Genomic DNA, 25,832 nt, shown 5'->3' on the forward strand with positions numbered 1-25,832 from the left:
TGCGGGGCCGCCCAGCCTCGGCCATCGCCCGCCCGCCCGCCCGCCGGCCGGCGCCGCCCCCGCCCCCGACAGCTCGGCCCGGAGCGGCGGCCTGCCCGTCAGGCCACCCGCCCGGCCTCCGATGCGGAGGCGCTGCGGCCGGGGCCATGCAGCAGGCGCCGCAGCCCTACGAGTTCTTCAGCGAAGAGAACAGCCCGAAATGGCGGGGACTGCTGGTCCCGGCCCTGCGGAAGGTCGGTGCCGGGGCCGAGGGGGGCGCCGCGCGCGCGGGCCGGCGGGCAGGGTGGGCCGGGCCCGGAGCCCGCACAACTTGTAACGGGAGCCCCGGGGAGGCGCCCGCACCGGCTCCCGGGCCGAGCTCTCGCCGGCCGGCCACGGTGCCTGTTGCACCCCCGAAGGACGGTTTCTCAACTTTCTCTCTCTCTCTTTTTGGCCTGGTCCCGGAAGGAAGGTTTTGTTATGATCATAAAACTGGATTTCATGTTACAGTCATTTCGTCAGGCAACTTCCGCCGTTGACCAATTTGTTGTTCTCAGGCTGGATTCGGGCAAAATCAAGCCCCGCTCGCGCAAATTCGGATCGAGTAGCTACTTTTTAATTAAGTTCTTTTTTGGGGGGGGGGGGGGGGCGTTCGGTTCGGGCGGTTTTGCTTGCCAAGGTTGCCCATTCGCTTGCGAGGCAGCGCTTCTTTCGCTCCTCTGGACGTGTGTGTGTGTGTGTGTTTCACATGTGTGAAGTGTCAGTGAGTCATAGTATATTGGTTTTCCAGCTCTTGAGGTGAACCTAAGGCGCCCCTCCACTTCCTGCAGAAGCCTTACCTGGACACAGGGGCTGCTTTCTCGCCAAAGGTGCTCGCTTTTCTCCAGGACGATGAGAACTTGTGATCAGTTTTAAGGGACTGTCAGGGGGTAGCTCTGTACCAATCCTGGAAGTTTGGGTGCGCTGCCAGGATGCATGTCTTGTACTGGTTGGTGTTAGTCGTTTACGAAGTTAGGTCGTTAAGCGATGCATTTTGTTGCTGTTGCTAAACTCTTTTTGTAAGTCACATTTGAAGACTACGTGGGCTCAGGGCCAGCAGCCATTCCTCCTGGACATGGGTTGCTCCCTGTAACTTACTGCTTTTCTTTTTTGCAAAATAAAATAAATTTTTCTTAAATCCTTGGCATGTGAGAGACTCAGCAGGGAAGGGTGATTTGCCATGCCAGACGCTCAACACACACACACACACACACACACACACACACACACACACACACACCAAATTCCCATCAGTAACAACACCGCACTTGAGGGAGCCTGTAAAATGGCTCAGGGAGTAAAAGTGCTTTTTTTTTTTGCCAAGCCAGATTACCTGAGTTCATGCCCAGAACCCACAGTGGAAGGAGAGAACTGATTTCCAAAAGGTGTTTTCAGACTCTCTCTCCCTTTCTCTCTCTCAACAACTGCACCTGAAAAAAATTAATGCATTTCTAGGAATGGAAAGACAAGTCCCCTTTCCACTTTAATGGTAAAGATGTTTCCTCGTACTTTCAGAATTTCAGATTTTCCATTGGCGTAATTCTCATAAGGAGGTGTTTATTGGTTTCCTTGGGGGCACACACCAAGTCATGTCTCTTTAAAGAGCTGGGTGGAAATGGAAAGCATTTGGAGTAGTGATAATAAACTCTGTGTTGAATTAAAAGCAAAGGGGGAAGGAAATACCTAGATAGTAATTAGGCCTTGTACTTCACAGAGTGTAGAGTGCATTTATCAGCCTGACCTGTGTTGACCCTGTGAGGCAGGCATATACCCATTAGAACTTTTGACAGCAAAAGGTGGTATAATCCTTGACAAACAAAGACAAATTTATTTTTTCAGATTAGATCAGAAACTAAAATCTAGCCCCAGTCTCCTGCTTTGGTCCTAGGACTGTGCATTTATATGTTGTATTTGTTTCACAGGTGCTTTATAAATAATAGATTACTTCATAGTAATGGGATTCTTTTTTAAATTTTATATATGTGTCAGTGCCCTATCTGCACATGCTACGCCTGCATGCTAGAAGAAGACATCAGATTCTACCATGTGGTTGCTGGGAATTGAACTCAGGACCTCTGGAGGAGCAGACAAGTACTCTTATCCGCAGAGCCATTTCTCTAGCCCCCCCCCCTCTTTTTTTTTTTTTCAAGACAGGGTTTTTCTGTGTAGCCTTGGCTGTCCTGGACTCACTTTGTAGACCAGGCTGGCCTCGAACTCATAGAGATCTGCCTGCCTCTGTCTCCCCGAGTGCTGGGATTGTGTGTCACCCCCCCACCTCAGTCAGCACTGTTCTCATATGAAAGAAACAGCCACAAAAATTTGATCTTCTGTGGTAAATGTTAAAAAGCAGTTAATTTATTAACTTAGTATTATGGAACTGAAATACAATTCATGGAAAAACATTTATGTTTTTAAGAAAATGTTATTGATACTAATTCCTATTTTATATGGTGTGATGTATTCTAATTTTAAGGCAAAGGTGAATTTTTATTTTTAATTAATTCTGTAGTCAGTTTTTTGTTCCTTTGTTTTTGAAACAGGGTTTCTTTTTGTAGCCCTGGCTGTTATAGAACTGTTATAGACCAGGTTGGCCTCAAACTTGGATCCACCTCTCTCTGCCTGCATTCCATATTCTGGAATTAAAGATGTCTGCCACACCCAGCTCAAACGTAAATTTTTTAAAGTAAAGTCATTCTCTAAAGGTATTTACTATCTAGGCCAAAAATTCTGTTTTGAAAGTTTTGGCTTATGTTTTGGTTTGTTTTTCAAGACAGGGTTTCTCTGTATAACCCTGGCTGTCCTGGAGCTTGCTCTGTGGATCAGGCTGGCCTCAAACTCAAAGAGATTCTCCTGCTTCTGCCTCCCAAGGGCTGGGATTAAAGGGGTGCACCACTACCACCAGGCTGGTTTTGGCTTATTTCTTTTATTTTTTGTGCATTAGTGTGAAGGTGTCAGATCCCTTGGAATTGGCGTTACATTCAGTTGTGAGCTGCCATGTGGGTGCTCGGAATTGAACCCAGGTCCTTTGAAAGAACAGACAGCATTCTTAACCACTGAGCCATCTCTCCAGGCCCTGAGCTCATTTTTCTGTTAGGAGTATCTTTCCCCCTTTGTGAATATGTGGGGGCCAGTTTAGTTGGCTCAGTCAGATTAGTCTCCTTCTACTATTTGGTACATTTCAGAAGGGTAAAGTCATGACTTCATTGAAAATGTATATGGTGGTGATTTAAACTTACTTATTTTTGAGAGATGGGCACTTATAGCCCAGGTTGGCCTCAAACTTGGCCTATGATGGAGTGTGACCTTGAACTTCTGATCCTCATGTCTCAACCACCCAGGATAGAACCCAGGGCTTCCTGTATGGTTGGGTAGCCCTTGCACAAGGATGACATAAATTTTATGATGAATTCCCTTGAAGGAAAGACAAGAAAATAGGAAAGTGCTGACTTAAAAAGAAAACTAACATTGGGATGGTGGAACCCATATGGTGGAAGGAGAAAACCACCTCCTACAAGGTGTCCTCAGACCTCTGTACACTCACATGGCACAAATACACCCACACCCAAAAATAAGTAAGTAAAAGTTAAAAGAATGGACAGATTTCCCTGTTTTCTTTAATAAAAGCATCAAATATTCATTTTACTACATAAAATACAAGAGATTGAACAGTGGGCTTGTAAGAAGCAATTTTGGAAGTAAAAATGAATTTTTTGTTTGCTTTTTTAAAAAAGATTTATTTTTATTTTATGTGTATGAGCGTTTGCCTGAATGCAGGTCTGTGTAACATGTGTGTGCCTGGTGCCCATGGAAGCCAGAGAGTATGTTGGTTAATTTGGAGCTGAAGTTAGAGACAGTTAAGAGCTGTCATGTAAATCCTGGGAATTGAACCCAGGTCCTCCACAAAAAAAAAAAAAAAAAAAAAAAAAAAAAAAAAAAAAAAATTGTGTGTGTGCTGAGGATTGAACCTCATGCGTGCTAAGTATATAGTCTACCACTGATCAATACTCCCAGCCCTTTCTTTACCTTTAAAAAGGAAGCTTCACCTAGAGCATTTAAAAACATACAGAGCAGGGTGAAATGACACTACTAATGGATTATGTATGGATTGTTAACATTACTGCTAAATTATGTATCACCCCTAAAAGAGCCAGGAACTTTATGCCTTTACACTGCTCTCTAAGAACAGTGAGGCTATCATATTACTTGGGAGGAAAAAAAACAAAAACAAAAAACCACGGTATGCTTGTAGATGCACTTTATTACTTTTGTATTTAAATGCTTTCGGTACTTTGTTTATGTGCTATTTGATATTTTGCTGAGATACGTCAACACTTTCCATATAAAAATTTTGCCTTTAGATCATTTAATCAAGGTTTTGGGTCTCACTTTTTTTTTTTTTTTTTTTTTTTTTTTTTTTGATTGATACCTTTTCTGTATGGCTTTTTTTTATCAGGCTAGCCAAAGGAAAAGAAAATATTCTTATCTGAGTTTCAAATACAAGAAAGAGCTAGAAAGAATTTCTGGGTCTAATTTGATTTGGGTTAAATATTGACTTTCCCATTCTGTGACAGTTTGATCTTAGTGATGTGAGAAAATGTCTGGATTAAATAATAGTGTGTGGCAAGGTAAAAAATGGTTAAGAAGTGCACTTGTAGAGTCTGAAAGAATCTGCTGTTTTGCTTCAGTGGTAGTTCCTTCTTGGAGTTCATTTTAGAAGATTACACCAGATCTTTTCTCTCCAGAAAATCTATAGGGTGGTTTGCGAAAATAGAGTTGGTGTCACTGATGTATAATCGAGTCAAGAAGGCATCTTTGAGGAAGCTAAATTCTGGAGATTACAGGCAGCTCTGTTACTGAGTGCCTCTTAAGTGTGAGGCAGTGGTTTTGATATTAAAGCTCTAGGACGAGTCCTGCTGTCATAAAGCTTGTGTTCTAAGTGGCTGTGGTGCAGAAGTCTGAGAGACAGGCATATAAGCTAGCAGTTCTCTGAAAGACCATATGAATTAACAAAATACAAAGGCAGAAAAGATTTGCAGCCAAGGGAAAGGTAGGCAGGGGCTTGTTTTCTGAACCAGGAGCACAAGGAGATGAGATGCAGATTATATGTAGATGAAGTTAATGTTTTCAGCGGAGAGAGGAAGTTCTGTAGGGTTATCATTCTTGTAGCAGACTCATTTAGATTAACCTTGTCATAACTGGGTGTTGGGGGGATTACACCTCTGGTGAAATCCAGAAACTAGAGTTGCAGGAGTTGTGAGGTGATACTAAGGATAGAGTGAGCCTTGGACTGCAGCCAGGGCCTAAGCGGCGTCTGTCAGTGCTCCTGAAAGGGATGAAGGGGGAGGACGAAGCTCTTCCTCATGGCTGGCAGGGTGGAGAAAGCATAGGAATCTGCCCCCTATCACAGAGACTCCTCATGATTCTTTGGCTCCAAGGCGTTGTGTTTAATGTGACAACCACTGACCTATGAAGGAAGCATATGAACCTGTAGACCCTGACTCTGGGGACACACCCACCAGGTATACTTTCAACAGTGAAGTCGAAACGGATGTAAATAAGATTGAGGGATTTCTTGAAGAAGTCTTATCCTGCCCGCCCCACCAAGTACTTAAATCTTTCACCAAACACCCAGAGTCAAGCACTGCTGGAATGGACATCTTTGCCAAATTCTCTGCTTATAGCAAGAACTCAAGGCCAGAGACTAATGAAACACTGGAGAGGGGGTTCTTGAAAATGCTGCAGAAACGGGAGGAGAATTTGAATTTCCCTTTCCCATTAATTGCTGAGAACAGTATGGAGGACCAAAAATCCACAGGTAGATTTCTGGTCGGCAGTGAGATGACATTATCGGACTGCAGCCTGCTGCCCAAGCACAGTAACAAGGTGGTGGCCAACAGAGACCACAGCTGTGCTATTTCTAAAGGAGTGAGGAGCATTTGGAGAAACCTGAAGAATGCCTACAGTAGGGATGGTTTTACCATCACTTGTCCCACTGGTAAGGAGGTGGGAGTTGCATACAGTCCTGCTACCAAAAAGACTTACAAAGTAAACAGCACTTTTGAGAGCGATGCCATCAGATCCCTCGAAGGTCATGCTTCCTAACACACTGCTCTACCTCCTTTAAAGTAGAAGTATATTTTGTATGAACATGAATAAAAAGGCTTGGACTAAGGATAAACAAAGTATAGCAATTCTCTCCAATGCACACTCCTAAACAGCAGCGTTCTAAAACCCTCTTCCCGGCCCACCTGCCCTGTCTGTCTCCTGTCCTTTAATTGGAAGGCAGTTTCCTCTTCACCTGAGAGGCAGCTTACTCTGTTACCCGAACTTTCACAACCATTCACTGTGTGTAAATGGCAACATTTAAGGTAGTGTTTAGACATTAGAGTAGTAGCCATGGCTTCAGTAGACCCCACGCTGGTGTATAATTCGCGGTACAAGCTTATGCGTCCAGGGAGATTTGTAGTGTTGAGTAAGGAATACCGAAGATTTGCTACTGTGTTGGACAACTGTTTCAGTGTAGTGGGTACTGGAATGTGCCGAAGGGTGTGTGTCTGAGAAGACTGCCTTCCGCAGAGACTGCTGGTGTTCTGATAGACACTAATTTTGCCTAAAACATAAGTTGTACCATCCGATACTGGATAGAAACGGAAAGACAGAGTGGAAGGCGTTTTCAGCATTGAGGCGGGTGGGTTCTCTGTCCGTAACTGGTGCGTGAGTTCCACCCAGGGCTGTTCATACATTTGCAACAATGTTTCTGCCTTATAGAAGGGACTTTTCTTCTCTGCTTCCCTTCCCTTCCTTGTTTCCTGTGGTGCTTGGGATGCGGCCCTTCCCCCACCCCATGTTGTAGTGGCCTGACAAACTCTTGTCCCTGAGACGTACCAAGCCCCACCTCTGTCAGTGTAAAAGCGTTTTTTTTTTTTTTTTGGGGGGGGGTAACCATATATTTTTCTGTCTCTGAGCAGCACGGCATGAGCTGATGCTCAGCTGTAGCAGCCCAAAGACTAGTATGTGAAAACTACTGCAGAAATTAACCCCAGAGATGCCATATGACCTTATTAAAATGTGCAGTGCACTTAAAAAAAATTCTGAAACTAATAGAGAGCCTATGATTGTTACATTTTTTATTTAAATTTTAATTCTTAACATGAAGCCTGTTCTGGATTTCCTAAAACTGCAGACTAGAACAATGGAACCCACATGAATTGTTTGGAATTATTCCAAAGTGATAATGACCCAAACTGACCCAAGGGGCTCAGCCAGACTGGATAAGCATTAGGAATGCACGTTAACTTGGTGCATTTAGCTCCCTGTCAGCCATGATTTAGTAACCTTTTTCTGTTACCAGTTTAATTTTAGTATGGTATATTTGGAGCAATAATATTCCATTAAAATGCTTTATGCTGAGTATCCAAAACATTACCTGTGTTACCACTTGACATAAATCAAATATATGTCTATTATATTAATCATGGCCTTTCAAGGGAACAGAAGTTTGATTATAGCCTGTATTAGGCTGCATATTTGAGGGGGGAATTTTAATGGAACTAATGGATTTAGTATTATTTCATGTTGTCATGTTAAAAATTAACAACTAAAGCTTAGTTCTTTTTATAAACATGTGATAATAAGTAGAAAGCTTTTTGAAATGTATAAAGTGTTATATTCCAAATTCACAAATTAATGTTTAGAGGTGAAGCAACAAAGTGAAAATAGGGGCTGGAGAGATGGTTAAGAGCACTGGCTGTTCTTCCAGAGGTCCTGAGTTCAATTCCCAGCAACCACATGGTGGCTCACAAAGAAAAAATAACATTAAGGTGGTTCTAGTTGGTCCAAGTCTCTTTACCCTCCCTACATCCCTCCTTTCTTCCCTCCCTCTCCCCTCCTCAGACTGCTCTGTATCCCCATGTAGAAGTCTTTAGTTTTCTTTATTTAGTTGTTTATCATTTTGTAAATTCTACCACACCCCTTAACAAAGCACTTTGTAGTTCTTTTGTAATTGATCCATTATCAGTATTTGATGGTTTATCTCCTTTGCCTTACAAATCACTTTAAAAAGCCAAAAGAAAAAAAAAAAACCCAAAAAACAAAACCCAACAATCCACTTCTCTTTCAAACCTTGAAACACTCCTGCTTTCTTTGTCTGTCTGCTTTTAGCTCTGTCACTCTCTTTTGTAGGTCTTCTATTGGAATTTCTTACCTTCTTAAACCACATCACCTTGACCTTCTCAGAGTTTAGACACCTTTAGATATACACTCTGTTTTGGTGGTCCCACTCAGCCTCAGTGTTTCACATCTACATTTGGTGATTTCCAAATTACTTGTTTCTTCTGGTTTCAAAATTAATTTCTTCCTCCCCTTCATCCTCCCCTCCCCTTTTCCCTTCTTCCTACCTCCCTAATTTTGTATTTCAGATTAAACCTAAGGCTTTGTACAAGCTAATACACACCTACCCCTAGATTAATTTTTCTACCCTAAGCCCTAAACTTTAAACTTCATTTTTTTTGTGATATTTCCACACAGATGCTATTCTGAAGGAACTTATTCCTTCATGTAAAATTCCATGTTAATAAATGACTGCTCCATTCTTCTAGTCACTCAAACTAAAACTCTTGAGTTATTTTTGAATTCTCTTTTTATACTACACAACATATGTTACTAAGCCCTTTTAGCTCTATTTCAGACTGTAACTATTTCCAGTCATCAATTCATGCTTTTCCTCTTCCACCTGGAACCAAGTCTCATTGTCAGTCTCTTGGACTATTGGAGTTGTTTCTTTTCTTTTCTTTTTTAAATTTGGTTTAGTATGTATGTATGTATGTATTATGTATACAGTGTTGTGCCTGCATGTACACCTGTACACCAGAAGAGGGCATCAGATCTCATAGATGGTTGTGAGCTACCCTGTGGTTGCTGGGAATTGAACTCAGGACCTCTGGAAGAGCAGCCTGTGCTCTTAACCTCTGAGCCACCTCTCCAGCCCTGGAATTGTCTCTTAATGGAGCTTTCCTACTCTTACACCGTCCAGCCTTTTCTCAGTACTGTAGAGATGAGATCATGGCACTTTTGTTGATACCGTTGCTTTTCAGAATAAAAGTCCTCTTGATAGGGCTCTGGAGCTCTGGAGTCTGGTTCCGTGCCCACCCCTACTGTCTTGTTCCTGTAATACAGACACATAGGGTGTGTTGGTCTCAAGACTTTTTGTAATTGCTGTGTCTTTTAGTTTAGTTTAGTTTTTTTTTTTTAATTTTTGTGTGTATGGTTGTTTTGCTTGCATGTCTGTGTGTATACCATGTGTGCAGTGCTCAGGGAAGCCATAAAAGGACACTGTCTTGGTGTGACTGGAGTTACAGATACTGTGAGCCACTAGGAGGATGCTGAGAATTGAACTGGGTCCTCTGGAGGAGCAGCCGGTGCTCTTCTTTGGTGCGGTATTTCAAATACTGGTGCTGTGAAAGTAGAATAGCTTAATCAGTCTAAAAAAGACCCTAATCTAATGGAAGTGCTGCAGAGATGGCTCTGCATGAAAATGCTGATAAAAATGCTGGCCGTTTTTGCGAAGGCCCCGGGTTCAGTTCTCAGCAGCCAGCTGTCCATATGCAACACATGCACCATAAACATAATTGTCACATCACTTGTAACATTAATTCAGAGGAATCAAAAGCCTAAACTGTAAACCTTAAAACCACAAAACTTCTCAAGGAAAAACCACCAGGCCCCACTCCAGAGTTACATACAGGGTTTAAATGACACTTGAGACGTTTGTATTTCTGTGAAGATTTTTAATGAAGGATTTGAAAGAGATAGATGTCAGTCAGAAAGTAAAGATAAAGAGGTTTATTTACTACATTTTCTTGAGATGCAAATGTTAGTTGATTGAACGGATGCACTAACAAGATTTTTTGATTGTGAATACAGAAACCATCATTAGTAAAAACATTTATGTAGTTTGTTAAGTATAGTATTTAAAAATAGCTTTTAGTGAATGCTTCAGTAGCTCTCCACATGTAGGCTATGATTATTTTACATAGAGTACATATATGAAGGGAATACATTCTGGCATAACTGTGATACAGGTCTGACTCACTATGCTCATGTTAAGAACTGAAAATTATTTAATTGTTCTTTCTGATTAGTCTTTCAGAAAAATATTGGTAAGTTTGTCTGTTCTGATATAGCAATTTTGTGTCTATTGTCTTTTAGGCTTTTAAGGTAGTAGTTACTGTGGAAGTGTTAGGACTAGGCTGCCTTCATTGTCATTTTGATGCTATTTGAGAGTATTTTAGGGATGGTTTAAACATGGCATGTATATTTTTATGACGTTTCTTATTTGATCGGGTGTTTTTTGGATGGTATGGCCACAGACTGTTTTTATATTTGAAATCGAGAAGTTTGGCATAAGAAACCCTGATGCTTAGTGCTAAAGTTTCTTTCCAGGTTGTTTACCAAAATCATAATCACAGGAAAAAATTACTTCCAGTTAGATTTTTCTTAGTTTTCATACACAGTATCTCTTTCACTGAGTAGGGCTCTTAGCCTCTTACAGAAGGATGCTGTGTAGCAGCCTTCAGACATCACTGCACTCACTAGGCAAATACTTTAAAAAAAAAAATAGGGTTTCTCATGGTTGGTGAGATGGCATTTGCCGCCAAGCCTGATGCCTGAGTTCAAAACCCGAGCCCATGTGGTAGAGGAAGAGAACTGAGTTCTTCAGGTTGCCCTCTGACCTCCACGTATGCCATGGCATGTGCATGTCTGCACACATGCACATACATACATAAGTGGGAAAAGCTTTCTATGCCAAGGATTTCGTGGATGTGTGCAGTAAAGATGTTCCTGGGTTTCCTCTTGTCAGGTGAAGAAGTAGGCAGTGCGAAAGGAAGTACTTTCCCAAACCTTTCTGCCTTGCGTACCTTCCTGCCTCCTTTTCCCCATGGCTGAGCACTTATTTTGATTGGGTTAATACTTATTTTATATCATTATGACTCATTGCTATTTATATTAAAGCACTTTTTCTTTTTGCTTTTAATGGCACTAATAATTATCTGATGACACCACTAATCATCTTGTTTTCCGTACACTGAGTCTTGAACCTAGACTTTCTGTCAGTCATCCTGGCATTCTTTTGGAATTTTTAGTTCTATTCCCTTGATTTCATCTTGTTGAGACAGTTCCCAGAGTCTTCCGACATGATCCAGTCCACGATGGTTACCCTTATGCCTCTTGCTGGCTCTTGCCATATAATTTCCTCTCATTTAATCCTGGGCATTCCTTTGCCTTTCTTCTATATTGATGTTTTGTTTTTTTCCCATTTTCCTATATTCTTCTATCTTCTCATTCTTATTTATTTGTTTGTTTGTTTGTTTATTTTACAGTGTTCTGTCTGTATGTTCACCTGCATGCCAGGAGAGGGCAGTCCCTCTCCTGACTTGAATTCATGACTGAATTGAACTCAGGACCTCTGGAAGAGCAGTCAGTGCTCTTAAGCTCTTAGTCCTCTCTCTGGCATGTTTTCTCATTCTTGATTTGCAGGTTTTTTTGTTTTGTTTTGTTTTTTGGTGTAGTATATATCACAGAGTCTTAGTGAGAAATGGTGCATGAAGTTTTTTGTTTTTTTTAACCTTGTTATGTTTAAGAATGCCTTTATTTTACCATCATATTTGATTGATAATTTGTTGGTTTTAGATAGGAAATCTTAAGCTTTTGGTCTTCCTGTCTGAAACTAGTTAAATTTTGCTTCATCCAAGTAGTGTACTACTTCTCAGTTTTGTAAGCTGTTTTGTCTCCAGTATGCTACCATTGAACTGGATGCTATGGGTATTATTTAAAATTATTTTAGTGGAAACTTAACTCCTTGATTTACCTCATCTCAGTTAAATCATCTCAGCATGCCAGGTAGTTCTCTTAGCTTTTAAAAAAATTGATACAAATTGGAAAACACATAAAGGATAAGGACACAAACTAGAGAACATCAATATTTAACTGTCATCTAAATTAGGTGTAGCACATTCCCATCATTTTTCTTTTTTTTTAGATTAACTTATTTTTATTTTATCTACATTGATGTTTGACTGCACGTATGTCTATATGAGGGTGTCAGATCCCCTGGAACAGAAGTTACAGGCACTTGTGAGCTGCCATGTGGGTACTGGAGTTGAACCAGGGTCCTCAGGAAGAGCAGCCAGTGCTCCTAACGGCTGAGCCATCTTTCCAGCCATCATTTTTCTTAATAAAACACTCCAAAAAGTACCTGCTTTTATTAGTCTTTCCCTTTTTTCATGTGTTGCTAAGCAGTGGTTTAATTTTGTCTTTTTAAAATTTAATGTTACACATTTATTTATTGAGACAGGGCCTCACTATGTAGACCTATGTTACATAGTATTACATATGGAATTCCCTTTGCAGACCAAACTGGCCTTAAACTCACAGAGATCAACCTGCCTTTGCCTCCTAAGCGCTGGGATTAGTGTGTGAACTGTGTCCAGCAATTTTGTCTTATCTTGACCCTTATCATAGGTGTTCTTTTAATCTAGTGTCTTTCATTACTATTGTTTGAGGATTAAGCCATTCTTTATGTAGTAGTTGTCATTAGTATTTTATCTTTTGCTATACTATTTTATATGGTCTTGTGATTGGTCTATGATAACCATGTTTTTGGTTTTGAATGAATGAATTTATTAAGCATATAGCAGGCCAGAGTAAAAGAATAAACAGCAAATGGTAGATAAATTTCCTTAGTTTTTTATTTTTATTTTTTTTAATTTTTTATTTAACTTTTATTAATTACACTTTATTCATTTTGTATTCCCCCCATTTATTTTTATTTTTATTTTTGTATTTTTTGTATATATTTTGAAAGTTATCTTGTCAATTGAATTGCAACAAGCTCTTTTGATTGAGATTTTATCAACTGTAAGTTAGTTTGGGAAGAATTGATATACTTATGCCTGATAATTCACACAGCTGATATTATTATTAATCTGTTTCATCTTTAATTTTTCTCAGTCTGAAAGTTTTCCGAATAGGAGTCATTTTTTGTAAAGTAGTTTTGTATGGCGTAACTATGTTAGTCTGGAGTCTCAGTGAAACAGAATTAATCACACACATGCTTATATACACTTTTGTTTGTTTGTTTGTTTGTTTGTTTTTTCCAGACAGGGTTTCTCTGTAGCCTTAGCTGTGCTGGCGTTCACTAAGGCTGGCCTTGAATTTACAGAGATCCACCTGCCTCTGCCTCCCTGATTGCTAGATTAAAGGCGTGCTATCACTGCATGGCTTTGTAGATACATTTTAAAGGAGACTTACTATGAGGAAATTGGCTTATGCATTTATAGAAGCTGAGAAGTCCGAAGTCTGCTTTTATTATGTTGGAGACTCAGGAAAGTCACCAGCATGGCTGCAGCATGAGTACCAGGAGAGCCAATGCTGTAAGTTTCTGTGTGAGTCATGTCTGAAGGACAGAAGACCAATGGCACATCACAAATCTAGTAAGGAAGAGAGAAGAAACTGATTTTTAATAATAATTTCTAATAATAAAAATGATTTTTATTATTCTGTCCTTTATTCACAACTCTGATAGATTGGCTTGAAGCTGCCCACACTGGGAAGGGCAATCCAGCTTTCTAATTCTACCAACTTAAATGACAATTTCATTTGACTCTGTCACCAGAACACTCAGATGTTTATCTGGACATATCAGCACTCGGGAATCAACTATCAGCAGGAATATCATATCATCTGCAAATTAAGTTTTTTAAAAAAGTCTTTGTCTATTTTTGTACGTGTGTGTATGTGGCTAGAGGAAGATAGTAGCTGTCCGGCTCAGTCAGTCTCTGTCTTACTCTTATCATTCAGGGTCTCCACTGGCTGGTGTCCAGCAAGCTCCAGTGATCCTCCTATCTCCACTCCTCACGTTGCTGGTTATAACATTTTATTTTTTATGTGAGGGCTAAACATTAGAACTCATAACCTCATGCTTGAGTAGCAAACTCTCTGAACCATTTGAGCCACCTCTCAGACCTTACTGATTCTTACACTTTTTTTTTTTCTTCTTCTTGCCTTACTGGTCTGGCTAGGACCTCTATCATATGGAATAGAAATAGTAGAAAAGTTCTTTCTGTATGTGTGAATGTGTCTATATATCTTTCCTGTGCTTTTTCTTTGGTTCTTTTTGTTTGTTTTTATTTTATCTTATTATTACTTCTTAGATGCCTGTTTGTTTTTTAATGAGAGACAGAAAGGTTGTGGGCTTGTTCTTTCTGTCTTTTTTTTTCTTCCTTTCTTTTCTTTTAGTTTTTTGAGACAGATAAACATTTGTGTTTTTGTGGGATTTCTCTCTGTGTAAACGTGTGTCTCTGCATTTATATGTTTTTCTTGTACTTTTTGTTTGGTTCTTTTGCTTGTTTGTTTTTATTACTACTTTTAAAATGCCTGCTTGTTTTCTAATGAGAGAAAGAAAGAAGGTTGTAGACTTGGACCCAGAATTAGGAGAATAAGATGGGGACTGATTGAGCAGGACACCTAATAGCCTCCTCTAACCAGTATGCACATACATGTATCTATAGACTAAGAATTTAAAAAATCTTAATTTGCAGATGATTTGGTATTCCTTCTGTTAGTTGATTCCTGGGTGCTAATATGTCCAGATAAACATTGACCTTCCTTCTACATAGCCTGGAACTCACTGTGCAGACCAGGCTGGCCTCCACCTCACAGAGCCTCTTAGTGCTGGGGTTAAAGGCTTGTGCCACCATGCTTTGCCTCTTCCCCCCCCCCCAAAATTTTTCTATTGAAAAAGATATATATATATGTTCATATAATACATTCTGGGTTCCTCACAGATCTATCCCTCTCATCCAAGCATACAACCTCTCTTTCTGTCTCATTAAAAAACAAACAGGCATTTAAGAAGTAATAATAAGATAAAATAAAAACAAACAAAAGAAAAAGCACAGGAAAGACATATAGACCATGTTCACACACAGAGAAATCCCATAAAAACACAAAGCTGGAAACCATAATATATTTGCAAAGGACCTGTAATGTTAAAAAAAAAAAAAAAGCATGACAAAGCATTATGAGACAAAGAACCTCCAAAAATACCATTGAGTTTGTTTTGTGTTGGCCGTCTACTGCTGGACATGGGGCCTGGCCTTAAGAGTGGCTGTATACCCGGTGAGACTGTTGATAAAAACGAATTTTTCCTTTGTGAGCAGTTACCAGTTAGAAATAGCTTGCGGATTAGGGATGAAGGCATGTGTCCACTTCCCGTCTCAGTGCTGGGACCCATCTGGTCCAGACCCATACAGGCCCTGTACGTGCTGTCACAGGTGCTCTGAGTTTGTGTGTTCTTTAGTCCTGCTGTCCTTAGAAGGCCTCACTTAAGTGTCCTCCATCCCCTCTGGCTCTTACCGTCTTTCTGCCCCCTGTTCTGCAGGGTTCCCTGAGCCCTGAGAGCAGGGATTTGATGGAGACATCCAGCTGAGGACTGAGTATTCCAAGGTCTCTCCCTCTCTGCACATTGTCCAGTTGTGGGTCTTTGTATTTGTTCCCATACAGTAAGGAACAAGTTCTCTGATGATGGCTGAGCAAGACACTGATCTATGAGTATAGCAAAATGTTATTGAAAGTCATTTTAATGCTATGTTCCTTTAGCAAAACAGTAGTATTTGGCTTTTTCCCTAGGTTTTTGGCCTATCTTGTCAGCTGAGCAGTGTCAAAGATGGGTTCGGTCTCATGGAGTAGGCCTTAAATCCAACTAGATAGTGATTGCTTGCTTTCACAGGTTTTGTGCCATTTTTGCACCGTGCAATCTGCAGACAGGTTGCCATTGTAGATTGAAGGGTTTGTATCTGGGCAGTGGTTACTTTTCTCCATTGATAGACTGCCCACTACCTCCCAGTGCCAGGAACACTACTCAGTAGGGGTGAGGCTCTAGGTAGGCACCAGTTCAAATCCTCCATGTCCAATGAGTTGTGTAGGCATTGTCTTCAGCAATAGGGTCTACCATCAGTTTGTGGAGAGCAACCAATAGCCTTTCCTTGCCTTTCTCTTGATCCCAGAGGCAAGCTTTTATTATTTTACCATTAACTGTTACTTTATTATATTATTCTTATAGGTTTCTTTTCCCAAATAAAGACAATTTTGTCATTAAATTAAGGAAACACTTTGAAAAGTTTTATCATGAATGAATTTTGGATATGTTTTCAGATGCTTTTCTACATCTATCAAGATGGCTATAAATTTTCTTTTAATATGTTAACATAATGAATTATATTACTTGAAATTCCAGCATTAAACCAACTTTCTTTATCTAGGAGAAATCAAACTTGTTTATGTTGTCGTATGTGTGTCTGAGTCTGTATAGTAGAATTTAGCTACCTGTTATTTTATTTTGGCTTTTCCTTAGGGGTTCATGAGGCATACTATTTTCATCTAGGCTAATCTTAAAATAGGTCTGTCAGTCTTTTCTGTTTTCTGAGTGAGTTTGCTTAAGATTGTTCTATTTCTTCTTTAAATGCTTGACAATTTTGTCAGTGATGATAACTATAGTAGACTGTGGTCTCAACAAATTTTAAAAAACTGAAATCATCAAGTTTTGGTGTTGTGTTCTTTTGTGCTTCTGGGTATCAAACTCAGAACCTTGAATATACCAGCACTCTGTTGATGAACTAGACCTCCAAATCTCAAAACTATGGGTTTTTAAATTTTTTTTGTCACATGCAATTATTATAAAACCCAATGCAAAACATCTTTACAACCCAGAATAATCCAGGCATTTACAATCTGTAAATCCTAGCACTTTAAGGGAGGACAGTGTTCTAGGTCAACCTGGACTATATGGGGATACTTAGCTTCAAAAACAAAACAAAGTCCCTTATGTTGAGGAATTCTGAAATCATTTCGGAATTCTAAAGTATATTAGAAAACATACTAAAACTTAGGAATTAGTTTGATTTTGAAAATTTATTAAACATCTTAGTTTTCACGAAGCTAGATTTTTATAGACAGTATACACAGTAGAAAAGATGAAAAACAGTGACCTAAATAGCCATCTCAGGAAATTAGCAGAATTAAAATACAGACTACAGTAAAACAGAAAGAAATGTATAAAGAACTCAAGTTAAACAGCAACAAATCAAGTAATCCAATTAAAAAATGGAATACAGAGCTAAACAGAATTCTCAATAGAGGAATATCGAATGGCAGAGAAACACTTAAAGAAATGATCAACGTACTTAATCATCAGGGAAATGCAAATCATAATGACCCTGAGATTTCACTTTACACCCATCATAATGGCTAAGATCAAACATTCAAGTGACAACACATGCTGGAGAAGATGTAGAGAAAGGGGAAACCTCCTCCATTGCTGGTGGAATTTAAACTTGTACAACTACTTTGTAAATCAATCTGGTGCTTTCTCAGGCAGTTAGGAATAGTGCTTCCTCAAGATCCAGCTATACCACTCCTGGGCATATATCCAAAAGATGCTCAACTATACAACAAGGACATTTGCTCAACCATGTTCATAGCAGCTTTATTCATAAAAGCCAGAATCTGAACACAACCCAGATGTCCCTCAACTGAGGATTGGATACAGAAATTGTGGTACATTTACAAAATGGAATACTACCCAGCAACTAAAAACAAGGAAGTCATGAAATTTGCAGGCAAATTATGGGAACTAGAAAAGATCATCCTGAGTGAGGTATCCCAAAAACAGATACACATGGTATATACTCACTTATAAGTGGATATTAGACATATACTATAGGATAAACATACTAAAATCTGTATACCTAAAGAGGCTAAGCAAGAAGGAGGACTCTGGGTAAGATGATCAATCCTCACTCAGAAAGGCAAACAGGATAGACATCAGAAGAGGGAAAAAACAGGAAACAGGACAGGAGCCTACCACAGAGGGCCTTTGAAAGACTCTACCCAGCAAGGTATCAAAGCAGAGGCTGAGACTCATAGCCAAACTTTGGGCAGAGTACAGGGAATCTTATAGAAGAATGGGGAGATAGAAAGACCTGGAGGGGACAGGAGCCCCACAAAGAGAACAACAAAACCAAAAAATCTGGGCCTGGGGCTCTTTTCTGAGACTGATACTCCAACCAAGGACCATGCATGGAGATAACCTAGAACCCCTGCACAGATGTAGCCCATGGCAGCTCAGTCTCCAAGTGGGTTCCCTATTAAGGGGAACAGGGACTGTCTCTGACATGAACTCAGTGGCTGGCTCTTTGATCACCTAGCCCTGATGGGGAGCAGCCTTACCAGGCCAGGGTAGAATTGGGAGGGGCTGAGGGAGGGGGCTACAGTTGGGATCCAAAGTGAATAAACTGTAATTTATTTAAAAAAATAAATATTTTTTACAAAAAAAAAGAAATGTTAAGCTAGAGGATCAGGAAAGTCAAGAGTTGGTCCTTGAGAAGCTGGTGAAGTCAGTAGCTTCCAGGGATGCTGCGTGAAAATGAAGGAGGACACTTTACGTGGGTGGAGCTTCTCTCCTGACCACAGACTTAGAGGGTTAGATACGTGAGTTTATCCCTTGGTAATTTGCAGGAGCAGTCTACTCCCTTGTGAAGGGAAATTTTCATGCAAAATTTTGGTAATCAAATTATCTCGTGCTGATTTCTTTGTGGAAAGGCTGTTCGATCACTGAGTTAGTTTTAAAGAATAATTTTGAGGCTCTATAAGATTTCTGTTCTCTGTGTGTGTTGATAGTACCGATACCCTTTTAAATACCATGGCATAAAACGTTACAGCAGTACCTAGTTTGTTTCGACAACTATTTGCAATGTGTAGAGACAACTGTTACTTCCTGTGTTGCTGTTTATATATATATATATATATATATATATATATATATATATATATATATTCAGTCACACTGGATTATTTGGATAAATTTCCAGGTTCTAGCTTTAGAAAACAATTTTAGGAGCTCAGCATAACTGAGTAGTAGCAGTAGGAAGCACATGCCATGTAAAGGCTGAGCGCTGTCTTGGTTCGGGCTTTTGAAAGTGTCTGTCTACTGCAGAGACTTGGAAGCTAGCTTTAAGTCACCTCGTGGGTACTTTAGGTGGACTAACGATATCTATGATTCCTCTAAAATTGTATCTAATAGTTTTTGGGAGTATGCTTTGTTAGTGTGTGTATACATGCATGCATGCTTGTGCCCATGTGTGCCCATGTGTGCTGGTGTTTGTATGTGAATGTGTATAAATATGCGTGCGGGTGGGCATGCATGCATATGTCTAGGCATGTGTGCCCCCGCACATACATTCATTTGTGTGGAAATGTTTGCATTAGTGATAAGTGTGTGTTTGTATTTATTTGTATGGAGCATGTATTAGCGTGGGTGTGTTTGAGTACATGTGTGTTCATGCGCATGTGGAGACCAGAGGTTAGATTTAGTCATTACTTCTTGTTTTTTTGAGGCAGGGTCTCTGTGACCTGAAACTCACCAAGTAGACTAGGCTAATTGGCCAGGAAGCCCTAGTGATCTGGCCAGCTTCACCTACCCAGAGCTGTGACTGCGGGCATGTGCCAACATGCCCAACTTTTACATGGGTTGTGGGGATGGAGCTCATGCTCTCATGCATGAGTTGACAGCTTGAATATGTATTTTTTAAATAGCAGGAAGTAGAGAGTCCAGTGACTTCCTACAGATTCTCAGAATTTAAAACAGTTTATATAGCCGGGCAGTGGTGGTGCAAGCCTCTAATCCCAGCACTAGGGAGGCAGAGGTAGGTGGATCTCTGAGTTCTGAGTTCAAAAGTCAGCCTGGTCTGCAGAGGAGTTCTAGGACAACTAAGGCTACTCAAAGAAACCCTATCTTGACAAAAACAAAACAAAACAAAGATTAAAGAAGGGGTAAGAAAAACGAACACAGACCAACAAGTAGTCTCTTTTTAAACGTAAAACTTTTTGAAATACAATTTTATTTGATGTGCATGGGTGTTTTACCTGCATGTATGTCTGTGTACCGTGTGCATGCAGTGCCCAAGCAGGCCAGAAGAGGGCATTAGATACCCTGGATCTGGAGTCACAGATAGTTCTAAGTGGCCTTATTGGTGCTGGGAACCCAACCTTTGTCTTCTGCAAGAGCAGCAAGTACTCTTCATTACTTAGCCATCTCTCTAGCTACCCTACATTTTTGGCTTTAAAAAATATTTATATTGGTATATAGCCATTTTAGTGAATATTAACTGCATGTAGGATTCTCATTGAATTTGTTCATTTCATATTATTTTGCCAGTGCATTAATTGAAAAATTTTCTTTTTAAGGTTCAGGAACAAGTACATCCCACCCTTTCAGCTAATGAAGAGTCTCTTTATTATATTGAAGAACTGATTTTTCAGCTGCTTAATAAGTTATGCATGGCTCAGCCAAGGACTGTTCAAGACGTGGAGGTAAAAATTATTGTTACTTCAAAAAACAAAAAACCCATGAAATTAATTTTTGCCACTATAAATTTCTGTAGAAATTCAAACCACTGACATTATATGATTTATATATATTTATATACACACACACAAACACACACATATATACTCAGTTCATTTTCAAGAAATATATCAAGTCAGTTCATTTAAAAAAAGTAAAGTTTTTAGAAAAAAAAGTAGGTGGATAAATGGGAAAAAACCTTAAACCTTATCTCCTACGATAGATAAAAATTAACTCAAGAGATCATAATCTCACATATAAAAAATGAAATTATAAAGTTTGTAGGAAAGAAGGTTGACAAATTGTATCATAATTTGGAATTAAGCAAGCACTTTTTAGAGATGGCTGAAAACACAGTATTAAAGGTTAAAATTAAGAAAATGAAAAGGTATTAAGCATGCCTATAATCTCAGCTCTCAGGGCTGAGAGAGGAGTCTCTCTACTTTGAGGTTAGCCAAAGTTCACCTACAAAATGAGGCAAATCGCAGACTCTGGGGGAAAAAGTCCTCCCCCAGGTTTGCAAAATTCTTGAATAGAAACTTAAAAAAGAAGACATACTAGTTGTCTATAAACACATGAAAAGTTTCTGAAGCTTAGAAGCCACCTGAAAAATAGAAATTCAAATCATAGTGAATGTCTTACACAGCCACAAAAAGTGAAAAAGTACAAAAAAGGGGGAGGGGTGGTGGCTGACTACATTACATACAGACAAGAATGTAGACTACCTAGAACTTTACATTAGAAGGAGTATAAGCCGGGCACCTTTAATCTCAGCACTCAGGCAGGTAGAGGCAGGAGGATCTCTGTGAGTTCCAGGCCAGCCTGGTCTACAAAGCAAGTCCAGGACAGCTAAGGCTACACAGAGAAATGTTTTCTCGAAAAACAAAAACAAAAAAAGGAAAAGTTTTTTTCTTTTTCTTAATTTATTTCTAATACTTAATTTTATTAACCTAATGTATTTGTTTATTCACTGGGAATGCCAGTCTTGGTTATCAGTTTAATTGGATCTGGAATCAACTAAGAGACAGCCTCTGCATAAGTCTAGGAGGGTATTTCCTAGACGATTTATACTTCTAAAAGTAGGAGTATAAACGCTATAACAACTATGCAAAATTCTTTGGCAGTTTCTACCAAAGTTACTTCTATGTTTAACATTTGGCCGAGCAATTGTACTCTTAGATATGGAGAATAAAAGTATGTGTTCATAAGTGATATACACACAAACAAGCAGTTTAATTTGTAATAGATAAAAGTTACCAAAGCTCAAACCTCTATCAATAAGAACGTGTGTATGTTTATTACTTTTATATCATTATTGTCGGAATATCTGTGAGAGGACTGCTTAAAGGAGGAAGGATTAATTTCAGCTCACGTTTCAGAGGCTTGAGTACGTAACTGCTTGTGCCTCTGTGTTGGAGCAAATCATGCCAGTGGGAGTGGAGCAGGTGGACGAGAAGGTTGCTCACCTCTCAGTGTACGGAGCCGAGTGGGGGTGAGTGACTTCACAGTAGACAGTGCGGGCAGGGCTGGGCTCACAGCAGGTAGAGCAGAGTGGACACGACTAGGGACCGTGGATAAGCTTCAAAAGCACATACCTCATTTTGACCTACTTTGTCCAACTTGCCTTACTTCCTAAAGTTCCCAGAATCTCCCAGAATAACACCACCATGTATTAACAAGCATTTTAACTCATGAGCTTGTAAAGGACATTTCATGATCAAACCGTAACTTTTCCCCCTGGTTTGAAGACTCATTGTCATCTCACAATGCAAAATGCATTTTGTCTTTCTCCAGAGTTTCCAAAATTCTGAGCAGTTCTAACACTGTTCATAACAAAAGCCCAAAGTTTCCAATAAGATCAAAGCAGTCTCTTAGCTGTGACCCTGTGTAAAATAAAAAAGAAAATTACTTCCAATATGCAATGGTACAAGGTGAACAATCCATTCCAAAAGGGGGAAGTGGAGTTGTAGAAAGGCATGATAGGACCAAAATAAGACTGGAACACAGCAGGGAAAACATTAGTACTGTAGCCCCATGTCCAGCGTCCAGGGCATGTGACATTAAGATGTCAGGTTCAGCAGGTGTGGGGCAGCTCCCCTCCTGTTGCCTTGCCATTGATAGCCGATGAGACTTTTCTCTTTGAAGCTCGCCTCTGCATACATTCTACATAGCTGGTATCTTCAGCATCCTGATATCTCCATTGCAACCGAGACTTCCTGACAGCTTCACGCATTGCCTTCCCACAGGCTTCTTGCAGGGATCCTATGCCTACTTTGAAGTCTGGTTGAAAGCCTCCACCAGGCTCATTACTCTTGTATTTTACATGCCTACAAAACCAGTACCATATGGACAAGACCACAGACTGCCATGTTATGGCCTGATTGTCTAAGACAGCAGCAGCAGTAGTCTCTGGGTACACGAGCAATTGAAGCTGAAAAGCGCTTTCCCAGGGCACCTATTTTTTAAATGAGTTAAAACCTCTGTACCCTAATGTTGTAATGGGTAGGTGCTGGCCAATTCCGAGATGCCTGATGTCATCTTTCCTATTACTCGGGTGCAAAGGACTGCATTTCTTCTGTGATGTGGAATGGAGACAAGGCAGCTGTTGTGGCAAGCTGGCCTTGAATTTAACTATGTAGCCTTATTCCCTTTAGGAGAGGATCTTTGCAATATGAATTTAAACCTTCTAGGAAATACCTTCCTAGACTTATGCAGAGGCTGTCTCTTAGTTGATTCCAGATCCAATTAAACTGGCATTCCCAGTGAATAAACAAATGCATTATGTTAATAAAATAAGTATTAGAAATAAATTAAGAAAATTAAATACTCTGTGTGATAATAGTGGCATTTCAAGAAATATAGGGTAAAAAAAAAAGCCATTCCTAAGAGAATATGTGTAAGATTTCATTTTACGAACTTTGGAAACTGCTAATAACAATGGTGATAGAAATCAGGGCCTAAGATGGCTTGACATCTAAAGGTGCGTGCTGTCTGTGCATGCAGAATGATAACGTGACTTTGATCCATGCAACCCACATGAAGTTGGATGGAGAGAAACACCAAAGTTGTCCTCTGGCCTTCACAGACATGCGGTGACATATATGCACACACATAAGGAATGAACAAAGATCAAGGTTACAGAAATGTTCTATGTATTGATTTGGATGATGTTTACATAGGTGTGTACATTTTCACAGTTCATTAAACTGCATATTAACAGTGTTTTCAGCTGGGCACAGGAAGCTGAGGCAGGGGGAGCATAAGTTCAAGGTCATCTGGGTACAAGCTTTCTGGAAGTATTAATGAGAAGTTGGCCTCTAGGTAAATGATGTTAATTTTAAAAATAAAATTTAAAATCACTGATAGACTATTTCATATTAATATATAGATCTTCTGTGTATTGTACCTTTTCCTAATTGATATTTTTTAACTGTGCTAGGACTCAAACCTAATCCTCGCACAATCACACAGGCAAACTACTGACCTACTCTCCCCAGTGCTGGCATGATAAACTTAAAAAAATTTATATGACAATTATATGATAAAATCTTGTTATTGACCTTTGTTTATCTTTATTTTGAGTTAGGGTCTCACTATGTAGCTTGGACTAGCCTCAACTTACCATGTAGCCTAGGCTGCCTTTGAACTCATAGTCTTCCTGACTCCACCTTCTCAGGATTATAGATGTGCCACTGTGACTGGTGACTTTTTTCTCTTTTTTTTTTATTAATTATTATTTTTTATTATAATATATTCACTTTGCATCCAGGCTGTGGCCCCCTTCCTTGTCTCCTCCCAACCCCACCCTCCCTCCCTCATCTCCTCCCATGCCCCTCCCCAAGTCCACTGATAGGGGAGGTCCTCCTCCCCTTCTATCTGACCCTAGCCTATCAGGTCTTATCAGGACTGGCTGCATTGTCTTCCTCTGTGGCCTGGCAAGGCTGCACCCTCCAGGGGGAGGTGATCAGAGAGCCTGCCACTGAGTTCATGCTGGAGACAGCCCCAGTTCCCCTTACTAGGGACCCCACTTGGAGACTGAGTAACCCATAGACTGGTGACTTTTTTAAAACCTGGAAGTTTTTTCATTCCTAGGATCAGAACATATTGTGCCCTGCTATCTTCTTGTATTACTGGGACTGATCAGGTTGTGTTTTATATTCTATTTTTAAACACTTCTGCTGATTCTGAATGGCCCCGCTTTGATCTGAACAGGAACGAGTTCAAAAGACGTTTCCTCATCCTATTGATAAATGGGCAATTGCTGATGCACAGTCTGCCATAGAGAAACGAAAGCGAAGAAATCCTCTTTTACTACCTGTGGACAAAATCCATCCTTCCTTGAAGGTAATAAAAGGTTAGACGCTGGGGGACTTCCTTATAATAAGTAATACTTTTATAGTAATAATGCACATATAGTATTAGTAATCTGTTTATATATTATGTCTATTATTATATGTGTATGAAATAAGAATGGGGAGTGGGTGTGCGTGTCAGTGGTATGTTTTACATGAGTGATACCCTGGGTTGAATCCCTAGCCTGCTCTCTACCCACCCCCAAAGAAAAGAAAATAAGTGTACCCTAACAAAGTCTATGGCTCATATTCTCTCTCTCTCACTCTTTTCTTGCTCATGTATGTGTATGTGTGTGTGCATGCATGCACAGCAAAGTTAATGGTAATATACATTGTGATTTTTTTTTTTGTATCTTCCAATAATGACTACCTCTTAGCAACTCCAGTATCATAGACCATGATTCTAAGTTTTGTTATGAAGAAAGTTTAATAGCAAAGGCACTGAATGTTTTAAAATTAACCTGTATAGGTTGGAAAGGGCACTAGAGACTAATCTATCTAATACGGTTGGTGTGTATAGATTTGAACACCTTTTCGTAGAAATTTTAATAACCCCCTCATTCTAGTTTTCTGTGATAAAGAGCACAGCCAGAAATAACGTGGTAAGAAGAGGGCATCTGTCATGCCAGCTTATGCTTTACAGTCCATTATTGAGTGAAGCCAAGGCAGGAGATGCAGGTAGAAACTGTGCTGCTCACTGGCTTTTTCTCCGTGGCTTTGTTGGCTTGCCTTTTTTTTTTTTTTTTTTTTTTGTCAATTATTAATAAAAATTATGCCACAGACTTGCCTGCAGGCCTATCTGGTAGAGGTGTTCTTTTAGTTGAGGTTCCTGTTCTGGACCATAGCTCCTACTGAGTTGATAAACTAACCATCAGCAGGCCCCTCCCCCAGGGCACACATAGAGAAAAGGACCACAGGGATTAAAGGACAGTGCTTTTAAAGCAGGGTCACATGGGTTTTCAGTCAGGTGTTATGAAGCTGTCAGTAAAGTCTAGCCCAAC

General features: G+C 39.9%; 1 protein-coding gene and 1 pseudogene across 1 annotated transcript in view; both read left to right on the forward strand.

The window, feature by feature from the left end:
- The first annotated feature begins 73 nt into the window (after positions 1-73).
- Positions 74-25,832, forward strand: part of Sos2 (SOS Ras/Rho guanine nucleotide exchange factor 2) — a 66,189-nt gene continuing 40,430 nt past the window's right edge. The window contains exons 1-3 of the mRNA XM_055595317.1: positions 74-233; positions 20,320-20,445; positions 24,692-24,823. Coding sequence (XP_055451292.1) covers positions 147-233; positions 20,320-20,445; positions 24,692-24,823 — 345 coding nt within the window. The 5' untranslated portion in view covers positions 74-146. The remainder of the gene's footprint in view (positions 234-20,319; positions 20,446-24,691; positions 24,824-25,832) is intronic.
- On the forward strand, positions 5,351-6,120 carry LOC129667629 (chloride intracellular channel protein 4-like; annotated as a pseudogene).

The sequence above is a fragment of the Psammomys obesus genome, unplaced genomic scaffold, assembly GCF_907164565.1.
Source record: "Psammomys obesus unplaced genomic scaffold, mPsaObe1.curated_primary_1811, whole genome shotgun sequence".
NCBI classification, from domain to species: Eukaryota; Metazoa; Chordata; class Mammalia; order Rodentia; family Muridae; genus Psammomys; species Psammomys obesus.